Source organism: Hipposideros armiger, unplaced genomic scaffold (genome assembly GCF_001890085.2).
Source record: "Hipposideros armiger isolate ML-2016 unplaced genomic scaffold, ASM189008v1 scaffold_530, whole genome shotgun sequence".
Classification (NCBI taxonomy): Eukaryota; Metazoa; Chordata; class Mammalia; order Chiroptera; family Hipposideridae; genus Hipposideros; species Hipposideros armiger.
The window spans coordinates 722,160-735,004 of record NW_017731880.1 but is presented as its reverse complement, the minus strand read 5'-3'; the positions used below and the strand labels follow the sequence as shown (position 1 = coordinate 735,004).

Below are 12,845 nucleotides of genomic sequence, written 5' to 3'. Positions count from 1 at the left end.
CAGGCAGTCGCACTCCTCTCCCTGACCTGGAGCACCTACCACAGCCTGGCCATCCCCCGGGTCACAGAATGTGGCCTCTCCTGTTCCCAGGTGAGCCCCCACTCCCTCCTAAGCCCTGGTTCCTTCGATGGTGGGCACTAGCCTGGTACCCTCAGCATGGGGGGCTCTGGGGGTGATGGGTGACCTGGGGTCCGGGGACCCCTGTGAGGTGCCTGGCCTGACCCAGCAGTGCTGCTCTGGGAAATGTTTGCTGAGAACCAGGGGGCTGGGGGAGCTGGCACACCTGTGACTAGCCCCCCTCCAAGGGACCAAGTTGGGGCAGCCCAAGCCCTCCCGCTTCACGGAGCCACGCTGTGTCACCCTGGCATCCGGGCTTGTGTGGACATCCGCTAAGGAAATGCTTCCGGGGATGCGCTCGTCCTGGGTGGGAAGGGCTGCAGGGCGAGGACACAGCTCAGAACCGGTGGTGTTCCGGGACTTTTCAGGGCTGAGCGGGCTGACTCAGCGTCACCGGAGAGGGTTCCAGCAGCGCCTGCATGAGAAGCGTGTCCATGTCCCAGGAGGTGCCTCCAGCACAGCGGTGTCATGTGGACGGTGGGGGGACACAGCAGGGCCATGGCACGGAGACAGCACAGGTGTTGTGGGAATGGGGGAGGGCGCCTGACTGAGCACCTGCCGTGGGCACTGTCCCGGGCGGGGAAGCAGAGAGCCAGACGCAGCCCCTGCCCTCGGGAGCTGTGTTCTGCTTAGAGAAAACGCACAGCGAAACTAGACTGAGGTGGTGACAGCTGCCCGGGAAAAGAGGAGAAAGGGCAGCGGGTGGGGGCGGCCTGGGGTGAAGGCTCATGAGTGCCTCTGGGCGGTGGCCACCCCCCCGGGGATACTTGGGGACACTTGGTCTTCCAGGAAAAAAAGCAGCTCCGAGAAGCTTAGAAGTACGTCCAGCAGAAGGCCCCAGGTCCTCAGGGAGGGACAGAGCGGCTGGGGTGGCCGGAGCACAGGGGCAAGGGTCAGGCAGGGCCTCGGAGGCCGGGGGCTGAGATCAGGTCAGGGGTGCAGGGACCAGTGGAGTTGGGGCTCGGGGAAGCGCCCTCAGGCTGCTGGTGGGTGTGGAGGAAAACAGGTGGGTCCAGCTGGGGGATGGCAGCCCAGACAGGCTCCACGGTGGAGATGGGGAGAGTAAGGGGCTGCTTTGGGGTGCCCTGCACAGGTGGAACTGGCAGGACGGGCCCTGGATGCGTGAGGGTGGGAGAAACAGAAGGTGGTCTTAGAGTAACCTTGAGTTCAGGGTTCATGGAGGAGACGGTCCCGATGGGAGCCTGGGGGCAAGTGCTCGGGGAAGAAACTCATTTTGGAAATATGGGGTCCCATCAGACACAGAGAGCTGGTGCTGGGGGGCAGTTGGGTGTCGGAGTGGAGGCCAGGGCCGGGCCGTCCCACATTGGGAAGGGACAGGATGGTCAGAGGCTGAGGGTTGAGCCCGCCCCTCCCCGCCAGGCTGTGCGGAGGAAAAGAGTCTTCCAAGAACAGGGAGCAGGAGGGGGAGGTAGAGAGGAGCTGGAGGGGGACAAGGAGGCCATCGGGGGAGGAGAGGGCTGCTGCTGCCCCACAGGTGGGCGAGGCCTGGCACTTTGGAGCCCCGCTGGGCCGGTGAGGTCTGGGGAAGAAGGGGTGCTGCAGCAGGTCCAGATGGGGGTGTTAGGACGGGAGAGGAGGGAGCAGGAAACCTCAGTGGGCGCTCGGGCCCAGCGAGGGTAGCATGAGGGACCAGACCGCACCTCAAAGACATGTGCATCAGGGTCCCCTCCCCACAGACACCCTGGAGGATGTCTGGCCGGGAAGCCCCAAGAAGCCCGACGGAAAATCCAGGACTACTCCAGCCCTGCCCTGCCCCACCCCTCTCAAGGCTCAGGGCACGGGTCCAGCCCTCCCCGCCACCCTCAGCCCAGTCTCCCCGCCTGTGTGGGTCTCCCCAGCACGCTGTGCTCTCTCTGGTGCACACTGGGCCGGCTGTCCTCTCCTGCTCTCCCCCACCCCCTGCTCAGTCACATCTGGAGGGAGCACCCAGGTGGGCTGGCCAGCCTGGATGGGCCCCCGGGGTCAGGCGCCCGAGGCTGTGCCTCCGGCGGGTGGGCAGCACTGCAGGGTGAAGGTGTCCAGTGCAGTCTGTTCCTCTGACCGCAGGGGGTTTTGTGGCAGCTGGAGATAGAGGCGGGGCACTCCAGCAGTCTCTAGGAAGACTTCACAGTGGTCAGGAATGAGGGTTGTGACAGCGGGGTGGAGACCTGGCAGGCTTGCGACATGGAGCAGAAGAGGGACAGTGGTGCGGGAACGGGTGAAATGCAAGAACGGCCTGGAGCTCAGCCAATAGCAATGCGCCGACAAGTGCACGGTGCCTCGCGAGCTGTTGTGACGCTGGCAAACGCTCCGTAAACCTCACACTACTCCTAAGGAAAAGCTTGTTTAGAAAGGGGGTGGGTGGGGGACCCAGCCAGCAGCAGTCCTCCCCAAATCGAAGGAACAGAAGCGGACCCGACTTTTATTCTCCCCCTTTCCCACCTGCGCCACCAGCAGGAAGTCAGGGTCTCCATCTTGAACCCCCAGCCCACTGTCCCAGCTTCCTGGGTCCCTAGAGGGTCAGTTCTGTCTGAGGAAGGGAGCAGAGGTCACCACTGCAGTTGCTTCTTGCTGCCATGGGGTGTCGCTGTTGAGCACGGCCCGAGCCCTGCGGAGCCCCCGGCAGCGTCCACCCTGCTAGCCAGGCAGGTGGTGTTGGGGGGCCTGACGGTCCACGGATCGGGCCGGTCTCTCACAGGGCCTGCACCCCCAGATACCGAGGAGGGACCAGGGGCTGTGGCACCCTCACACCCCACTGGGGAGTAAGGGGCCCAAGTGACTCACTTGGCCCACCCAGGCTGGGTTCACGAGCTGGGGCAGGAGGTGGCCGAGCTGACCTCTCACCATCTCTTATTTGGTCTCCAGGGCTTCGCCTGCAGGAGCCGCGTGAACCGTGAGTACATCCCTCCCAGTCATCAGGCCACCACGGCCACCCTGTCCCCCCTGGGGTCAGGCCTCCCCGCAGCCGGGGTCTTCGTCCCTGTCCACAGCCTGGTGCTCATGTCCAGCGGTGGGCTTGCTGGACGTAGCGGTCACGCATTAATTTCTGTTTTACTGGACAGTGTCACGTGGCTTTCTGTAGTGGCCACGCCAGGGCACATCTGCACCAGCAACACACAGAAACCCCCACTTCTTATCAGACTTTCTCGTTTTCGCCCAGTGTAAAATGTACCCCACTTCAAAACGGCTTTGTGGTCCTTGTAACACTGTTTATGAAAAGGAATATAAGTGACGTGGAATGTATAAGGAGGAAAGGTACATCTCTCCCCAAGGCCCCCATACAGAAGTGACTATTATTTGTATTAGGAAACCATTGTTGAGACTTTTTTGTAGGCAAACATAAGTTAATAGAATAAGCAGATAAAAATACTCTGTAAAAATGAAATTACCTTATGCCACTTAAAACGAGAAAAAATAAAGAAATGGCTAAACTTCAATTAAATGTTTCTTCACCTCAAGAGATGCCGTTTCCTCAGAGGCGCCCCCGAGGTTGAGGAGCTCATGAGGCAGGCTGCCAGGGGCGGGCTGCCAGGGGCAGGCTGGCTGCCCGCCAAAGCAGATTTGATCCATTGGGCATTTAGTGGCGTCAGCTCACGTCACCGGTCGTTCTACTCCTGGACATTCTGGGGGGAGGGCCAAAGCCACTGCATTCCCATGCGAGCTGCTGTGGCCCGAGCTCCGGGCTCTCTGCCTCGGACCCTGTCCACGCACGTCTCTGGCAGTCTGACGCCGGCCTGTACAACTCTCCCCGTGATGAATGCCGTCACTCACGGAAGCCACTGGGTCACCTTCCTGGGTCCCACTGCGCTTTCTCAGCCTGTATCAGTGTCTCTCTCTGCCATCACCTGGGCCCATCGACTGTCTTCCCTCCCTGGTTACCATTCCGAGTAACTCTGAGCCAGCCATTTAATTGGCAGCCATGTCCGCCTGTGGGCTCATCTCGCCTGCGTTTATTGCCTCTGAAATCAGGTTGTTGGGTCCTCCACCTTGTTCCTAGGGCGGTGGGCACGGCCCCTCCATTGTCCCGCTGTTTGGTCGTCTGCCTTAGATTCCTTGTTTCACTGAGCCTGGGTCCTTGTTCCGACGTTCTGTCCCCGGAGGCACCGGAGGAATGTCCCTCTAACGCTCTACCCCTGTTCTTGCCGTGTTTTAAATTCTGTGTTCCTTTCTCCCTCCAACCTCCCTTCCTGTTATTCTTACTTACATTTTTCTATCCTGTGTTTGTGCCATTCTTTCTGATTTGGTCCCACTTCGCAGCTCTGGTATAAACTTCAGGTATAAAGGCGCAAGCAGCAGGGGGACTCACAGGATACTGTCCCTATGACCCTCTGCTAGGCAGCCAGGCCGAGAGCCCGTCAGAACTAAATACACGGCCCTTTGGGAAACTGAGGCTTCAGGCTGCGCAGAGATGGGCGATGTGTAACACGCACCTGCCCACCGGAGCTCTCATCGACTCTTTGTTGCTTTTCTATTTCCTGTTTCTGAGCTTTATTATTTCCTCTCTTCTGATTACTTTGGGTTTCTTATTCTTTTTTCCCCTCCAGTTTGCAATGTAATTGACTTGTAACATTGTATTACTTTAGGGTGTGTATTTATTCTTCTTTCTCTAGTTCCTTAAGGTGAAAGCTGAGGTCACTAGTTTGAGGTGTTTTCTAATATAGGACTTCAGTGCTACAAATTTCCCCCTAAGTACTGCTTTAGCAGCATCCAATTTTTAAATATGTTGTCTTTTCATTTTCATTTAGTTTAAAGTAGTTTTTTTTAATTTCCCTTTTTATTTCTTCCTTGGCCTATGGGTTATTTAGAAGTGTGTTGATTAGTTTACAAATATTTGGAGATTTTTCCAGAAATATCTTATTGATGTCTAAATTAATTACATTTTGGTCAAAGAAGATGGTTTGCACACTTTTGAATTTATTGAGACTGTTTTATGGATCAGAATATGATCTACTTGATAAATGCTCAGTGTACACTTGACAAGCATGCAGATCTGCTGGCCTTGGGTGGGTGTTCTAGCATGTCAATCAAAGCAGGCTGATTGATTACGTTGTACAGTCGGCATGCTTCCTGGTTTCTGCTTGCTTGTTCTGTCAATTATAGAGAGATAACTATGGAAATCTCCAACTATAACTGTAGGCTCGTCTATGTCTCCTGTTTTATCAGCCTTATTTCATGTATTGTGACTCCCTGATAGTAAGTGCATAAACACTTAGGATTTTTATGTCCTGATGACTTGTACCCTGTATTACTGTGAAGTGCCTCTCTTTATCAGTAATATTCTTTGCCATGAAACCTGTTTCGTGGTATTCTGGCTTTCTTTTGATTATTATTAGCATGCCATGTCTTTTTTCATTTTTATCCTTTTACTTTTAACCAATCTGTATCTTTATATTTGAAGTACCTTTCTCATAGGCAGCATAAGGTTGGATCTTGCTATTTTATACAATCCGGAAATCTTTGTCTTTTTACTATGGTAGTTAAACATTTACATTCAATGTGGTTATTGATATTGATACTGTTAGGTTTAAATTTATCATCCTGATATTTGTTCCATCTCTTCTTTTTTTTTTTAAGATTTTATTGGGGAATTGGGGAAGGGGAACAGACAAGTTGCTGTCCTTTTGTTCTTCAATCTAGTTGTGGAGGACGTCGCTTCACTGGTCCATGTTGGTATTGTGATCATTGCACTCTTCCCGGCTGAGGCAGTCACTCGCCAGTCATTGGGTGGCAGCTCACACCGGCTGCAGACCGCTCACGCTGGCTGCCAGCCACTCACTGTAGCTCATGGCAGCCCACTGCAGCAGGGGCTGCAGCCTACACCATCGCCAGCGACTCATGGCAGCCCAGCTCCAGGTCGAGCTGTTGTTCACCATCTTAGCTGTAGAGGGCGCAGCGTCACTGGCCCTCATGTGGGATCCAAACCGGGGCCCTGCTGCTCAGAGCTGGCATCCCAAGCCAGCTCCTAACCAACGCGCCACTCGGCCGGCCCTGTTCCATCTCTTCATCAGCTTTCTTTCTGCCTACTTTTGGATTAATTGTTTTATGTGTGTGTGATGCTATTTTATCTCTTTTGTTGACTTACTAGCTCACACTCTCAGTAGTTGCTTTGGGGTTTATAATATACATCTTTAATTCATGATAGCACTTCATGTAGAGCTAAGCATCTTTCCATAGGACAACTCCACGTCTCCTGTCTGGGCGTTCGTGATGTTGAACTCATACCCGTCCCTTTTACACGTGTGCTGAGCCCCACTGGACGTTATTATTACTTTCCTTTAAACATTCAGTTGTCTTTTAGACAAATTTGAATGATAAGGAAGTGTGTTTTATATGTACCCACGTAGTTTCTTTTTTTGGCACTCTTTATGCCTTTGATACAATTCCACCTGGCATCAATTTCCTTTATACCAGAGGACTTTCTTCACACTTTTCTGTAGTTTGGGTCTTCTGATGAGGAATTCTTTCATCTTTTCTATGCTAAAGGAGTCCTTATGAGCGCTTCATTTGGAAGGAGCTGTTCCCATTGTGTAGAATTCTGGGATGGCAGATTTGTCCCAGGGACCTCCAGCAGGCCCTTTCGGTTGCTCGTCTTGGAACGGGCTTGCCAGTTTGTCAGAGAGTGGGCTCTTCTGCCCCTTGCTGGCGAGGTGGGGCGGCAGCTGCCCCTGCTCAGGTCAGCCTCCTGCCCTGACCTGGACCCCACTCCTGACCCCCAACAGACAATTCTGAGCGTGGCTGGGGTGAGCCCACCACTCGCCAGGGAACTGGTGGCCTGGCGGCACTGAGGCAAGATAATGGGGACCCCTCCCCAGACTGCACCCCCCGGGCCCAACCACCTACAAAGCTTTTACCCAGAGGCCAGGGAACCCTGTGGCACTCACCCTCCTCCCCTCCCCAGGGAACATTTTCAACAGCTTCTGCCGGCAACCCCCCACGTCCATGTCCAGGTCAGTCCTGGAGGCCCTGACGCTCTCCACAGCTATGAAGTGTGCCCCCCACGACGGCTGCTCCCTGCTCCTGCGTGTTCATGCCTCCCTCACGCTGCATGGTGAGAGGGGTAATACCCAGGAAATGGGGCGGTAGTCTCAGGGCTCCTTTAATCCCACGACAATGGGGGTGGGGGGGCCTGCTAACTGCACTCCCCAGACAGGAGGGGAGGAGGGGTCTCACTGCCGTGGTCTGATGAGCCTGCCTGGCTCATCTCCTTCCTCCACCAGAGAGCCTGCGGGGCCTGGAGGTCTGCTCCATGAGCCTGGACACCCAGCAGACACACTGTCACAGCATGCGGGTCCTCAGGGCCTCCCGTCAGCAGCAAGTGGGGCAGCAGGTGAGGCCCGAGCCTGACCCAGACCTACCGGTCCAGCCCTAAGCCTTTCCCGGGAAGTAGCAGTTGTCCCCTGGCCTGGTCCTGTCTGCCCTTCCCTCCGGGACACCTGATCCACAGCCACTCAGGGCCCAAGGGATGGGCGTCCCTCCTCCTCTGCTTCCAGACCCTGGGTTCCAGCTGTGCCCGGGGCAGCTGGCCTGGCAGGTGGGCAGAGGCCCCAGGTCCACCTGGCTCACACCTGTACCTGCCCAGCTCCAGGTACACTTCGACTGCTTTGAGGTGAGCGTGGCCCAGAGTCTCTACATCACCTTGAGGACTGTCCCCCACTTCTGTGGGGTCCAGCTGGACCAGCAGTACCACGTGGAAGGTGGGAGCACAGGGGGCACATCTGCTACCAACCTTTAAGGACTAACGTGGGGTGGAACCCACCCAGGGAAGGAGGCTGGGCCCATGCTGGACAGCTCCAGCAAAGTCTTCGGCTTAATTTGGGGTCACAGCCCCCCTGGAGAGGAGGGACTTTTGGAAACTACATGGACTGAGGCCCAGCTGGGGGGATGGCCCCTCAGCGCAGAGCAAGCTGGACTCACCATTGCCACTGTCACTTGCAGACTGCAGAGACGAGGACGTGGGGAGGCACGTGCCCGACTGCTTTGGTGAGCACCCCCCCCAGCTGGGACCACAACCTGGGAAGACCCTCAGGTTGCTGCAGGCACCCACACGCCCTCCCACCAAGGTCCTCTTCCCGCCCCACCTGGGAAATCATGATGGGTCCTCAGGTGAACGACTCCCAAATGCCAGGGGTTAGCAGGGGCCACCACCCTGGCTCAGGACAGGCAGAGCCCTGCGTCCATGACCCCGTGTCCAGTGACCTCTGATCCCAGTGGGGCCCTCCTTGCCGCCTCCCTACAGCCAAGAAGCTGTCTTACTGGGTGGACCGCAGTCGCAAGCTCGTTCTGGTTCAGGTGCCTGAGGCCCCTGGGGGCCCCGACTACTACCTGCGGCTCTGCCTCAAGTGGTTCATCTGCGAGGATGTTGGCGAGCTGGTGCTGGTGAGATCTCAATCCGGACCACGCCCACCCAGGCCCAAGCTCCGCCCCACCCCAAACCCCGCCTGCCCATGTCCAAGACCCGCCCAACACCCCACCTGGGGCCCGCTCAGGGTCCACCTGCCCCTAGCCCTGCCCCCTCCTAGGCCAGGTGCCACCCACCCCAGACCCCGCCCACCGGACCCTTGCCCCTAAGCCCTCTGGTCCTGTCCACTGCAGGTGACAGCCAACAGGGTCTCCAGGATTGTCTCTCTGCCTTATAGCCAAGAGCTGCCATGCCTGTGCCTTGAGGTCAGTAAGGGCATGGCCTCAACTGCTGGGAGGGGACAAAGGGATGGGCATGCCCTGCGCTGACGTCAAACCCTCCCACAGAGCTGGCCTGCGACCCCTGATGCTGTGCGGACCCAGACCTGCCCCTTTGAAGATGGCAAGTGCCTTGTGGTGCCAAGGGCTGGGGAGATGGGGGAGAGAACAGTGGGAGGTGGGCAGGTGAGGAGTGACCAGTAGGGTGGGGGCCCCCCTGGTCCAGCTGAGAGGTCTGACACGGGGATGAGGCATGGCGGCGGCCCAGCCTCAGCCCTTGAGCCTGCTCTGGAGGGCACGTAACCACAGCTGTGCCGAGCAGCCCCTCCAGGTGGCAGAGCCTGTGCAGGGTTGTGCGTGTGCAGTGTGTGTTGGTGTGTGTGCCCCATGTACACGCCTGTGTGTGTGATGGCCTGGCTCACCTGGAAGAACCAAGGCTTGTCGAGAGGGGTCTCCGAGGGTGCAGGAGGGACACCCTGCCCTTGACTCTGCTTAGTGACACTGCGCGTGCGCGCACACACACACACACACACACACACACACACACACACACACTCAGGGCCAGGGCCCAGAGACCCAAGGAAAACTGCACCTGAGCCCCTGGCCCTGGCACACCAGTCACTCACGCAGGTGCTAGGTGCTGTGGGCCACTGGAAGCTGGCGTAGCACCCAGCTGACTCGAGTGTGGGGGCGGGTCCTTTCAGATACAGAGGCGCTGTGGGACGCCATCCACTACAACCCAGGGAGCCAGGCACTGAGCTGGGAGCCCTCCTGTCCTGTGAGTGGTCACGTGAGCCTGTGCTGGCGCCCAGGGCCAGGGGCCCGCTGCCTCAAGCTGGAACACTCAGACCGGCCTGCACACGGCAGGGTGAGTGTCCCCCGGCAGGGACGGGCGTGAGCGCAACGGCCAGGGCCCTAAACTGAGCCCCCTCAGGTGCGGTATTCGTTGGTGGACACCCAGCCCCAGCTCTGCCTGAAGGTGAGTGGGCCGGGCCGCGGCCCACCACGTGCACTACCGGTGCTCAGGGATGGGGGCCTAGAGGCAGGTGGAAGGGCCTGAGGGCCTATAGCGTCCCCTCCCCATGCCTGCCCAGCCTGGGGTCCAGCATCCATCAGCCCCTCTGACCCCTCTCTTGGTCTGACAGTGGGTGGAGCTAAGGGCTGGGGTGGGGAGCCGGTCCCAGGGGGCCATGAAGGAGCCCCCAAGCACACACCCCACCACACCCAGGTCCCCCGCCTCTCTGCAGTTCTCCACCAGCCTAGACTTCTGGATGAGGTGCCCTTTCGAACAGCCACGCTTCCCAGGTGAGCTTGCGGTGGGCAGGCGGAGGCTGGCTGGCGGCCGGTCTGTGCAGTGTCTGCAGCAGACAGCCTGCTGGTCATTGGGAGGGAGGAGAGGGGGAGGTGGGGAGCTGGGTCTCACCCCCCAAACCCCCCACCCCTGCAGTCTGGAAGATGACCGTCCAGCGGGCACCCTCTCCGGCCCACCTCCGGGTCACCTTCTTCTCGCCCAGCCCCACCAGCTTCCAAGTGCGCCTGTGTCACGGAAGGAAGATGTGGCCCCTCGCCTGCCACCGAACACTCCAGGCCACCCGCCTCCCTCCAGCCTCAGTGAGCCAGGTGAGGGTGGCTGACCCCTTCGCTGCCTGCGGCCCCCTCTCCCTCACACTGGGCCCTGAGTAGTCCCCAGAGGCTGCCTGGCAGGGAGCATGCTGGGAGGGCTGTCGCCTGTGCCCCGCGCACACGCACACACACGCGCGTGTGCATGAGAGCAGCCTGGTCTGCCCCCGACCGCCTGTGACCTTTCCCTCCCCCGACCAGGGTGACGTCACAGTGGACGCTGCGGTTGCCTTCGTGGACATCCCCAGGGACAAGGCCTGTGGGCCTGACACGTGCATCCAGGTGGTGGTTCCGCTTGCCCAGCTCCCCCCGCCCAGACCACAGCCCCCCACCATCAGAGACAGGGAGCTCCGGCCTCCCCAGGGCGGCCCCAGGACCCAGCCTCGCTCTCGGACCCTTCAGTCCAGCAGCCCCTCCAGGCCATCCCTCTGGGAGACTCGGGCGGGTGCAGGGAAGGCCACAGGCCAGGCCCCTGACCCAACTGTCCCCATCTGCAGGGCTGGAGGACCGACATGCACTTCTCTGCCCCGCAGCAGCTGTGTGACCTCCAGTGCAGTGAGTGCCAGAGCTGGGCCTCGGCCAGAGGGGTGCAGGGGGGGCACTCGGGGCTGCAGCAGGCCCAGCTCCTGCTGTGAACCCAGCCCTTGGTGTCCCTCTCCCAGTCAGGAGGGTGCCACCGCCTCAGAGGCAAGCCAGGCTTCTGAGCCAGGGTGGAGGCAGGCGAGACAGAAGGCCGAGGCCTGGCCCCTCCTGTCTCATTGCGTCAGTGGCGCTGCCCTCTCTTCCCTGGGTGTCCACCACCCCTGACTAGGGCTCTGGTTCCAACTGTTCAGGAACTCGGGATATCCCTCGGCCCACCGTCGCCCACCCAGCCGCTGAGGCCCAGACTCCAGGGACCTCAGACTTGGCAGGAGACAGAGGTAGCTGGTGGGCCCCGGGTTAGCTCAGGAGGCTGGCCTCCACCTGGGGGCCAGGGGCACTGGGGTATGAATAAAAGGGGGGCAGGCACCCTCCTGCTATAAGCACAGAAGTTCTCCTGGCTGCGGAGTGGCGAGTGAACAGCAGGGGCCATGGTGTGGGGAGGCCTGGGGCGGGGAGAGGCCAGCCTCCAGGCATCCAGGGTCTCTGACCTGTCCCACTGCTGGCCAGCGTGACAGGGTCTCGGAATGACCTCTGAGCTCGGCTGAATCGCAGCAATTCCAGGGCAGCCCCGATCCTGATACCCCCCAGGAAGTGCCCCAGGGCCTGCAGAGGGCAGCTCAGACCTCCGTCCTCTACTTCCCCACACCTCTCAGCAGAGCTTTATGGCCAAGCCTGGGTCCCATTCCCCTGCAAAGGTCACGTCCAACTGCCAAGTCAGGATGGTCACCCCAGGTTCCTGGTGCCTGAACTGGGGCTCTTGGCCCAGGTGGAGTCCCCCTGGAGATGGGACAGGGACACTGCCTCTCCAGGACCGGGCGGCCAGAAGGGGCCGGCAGCTCCGTCTCCTTCCTTCCGTCACAAGTCGGGTGATGGCGGAGGGAAGGTTTGCCCCGGACAAGGCTGGTACTTCGCTGACTGAGAAAGCCTCCCGTTTCTCTCTTCCCAGCTGCCACCTAGGGGACAGCAGACTGAGACCAGGTGTCTCATCAAGAACAAGCAAGTGCCGGGGCTGGACTGCTGGGGTGCAGTGGGAGACCAACTCACATCTGGGCACCCTAAGCCTTGACAGGGAAGGCCAGGCTCAGACTGAGGGGGTGGCCTTACCTGAGCTCAAGCTGTGGGGCCCAGGCATCTTCCAGTTCTCCTTGGGGGCCCTCTGGCTGAGCTGGGGGCTTCGGGTCCAACAAAGGGCCTGTAGCTCCTTCCCGAATACCCAGGTGGAGGCCGACAGAATGGCTGGGCAGGCTGCCCTCTTCCTCAGATGACCTGGCCCCTGACTTGCCCTGTCTCAGCTTGGTCCAGCCTTCCTCTGGACAACCCCAGCTCTCCCTCCAGGGTCCTGCAGAGACTGTGCTGAGAACTGGGGCTCCTGCATGCCCCCTGGGGTACCCAGCCTGCACCAGCCCTCCCAGAGCTCAGGCCCCAGCTCAGCCAGCTCAGTAGAGCTGGTAAATTCCAGTGGCCTCAGGGACCACCTGCCAGATGTGCCATCCTCAGACATCACACTCACTGAGGGCCACCATGTGCCATCTGTGCTCAAGGACCATGGAGGACCCTTGGCCCTGCAGTGTGACTTCCATGCCCCTGGCCCGGGGTCCCCAGCAGTTGGCCCTCCGGGTCTGCCCTCACAGAACTCTCATATGGGCTCACACGGACCACTGGGCTGTCATCAGGAGCGCTGGTATTGTCTCTACCTGATCAAGGTGCACACAAGCAGAGGCATGCGGGGCCTGGCGCTGGGACCGTCAGCCTTGCTGTCCTCTGCAGATGTCCTCCTAACTCGGGGCCTT

General features: G+C 59.3%; 1 protein-coding gene across 1 annotated transcript; it reads left to right on the top strand.

Moving 5' to 3' along the window:
• Window positions 1-38: 38 nt before the first annotated feature.
• On the top strand, window positions 39-10,252 carry IL17REL (interleukin 17 receptor E like). The gene is made up of 12 exons (XM_019668544.1): window positions 39-90; window positions 2,983-3,010; window positions 7,016-7,165; window positions 7,335-7,444; window positions 7,697-7,811; window positions 8,354-8,493; window positions 8,710-8,781; window positions 8,863-8,917; window positions 9,498-9,661; window positions 9,728-9,772; window positions 10,041-10,109; window positions 10,241-10,252. The coding sequence occupies exons 3-12, from the start codon at window positions 7,057-7,059 to the stop codon at window positions 10,250-10,252; spliced, it is 891 nt and encodes a 296-aa protein (XP_019524089.1). The 5' UTR covers window positions 39-90; window positions 2,983-3,010; window positions 7,016-7,056.
• Window positions 10,253-12,845: the final 2,593 nt, after the last annotated feature.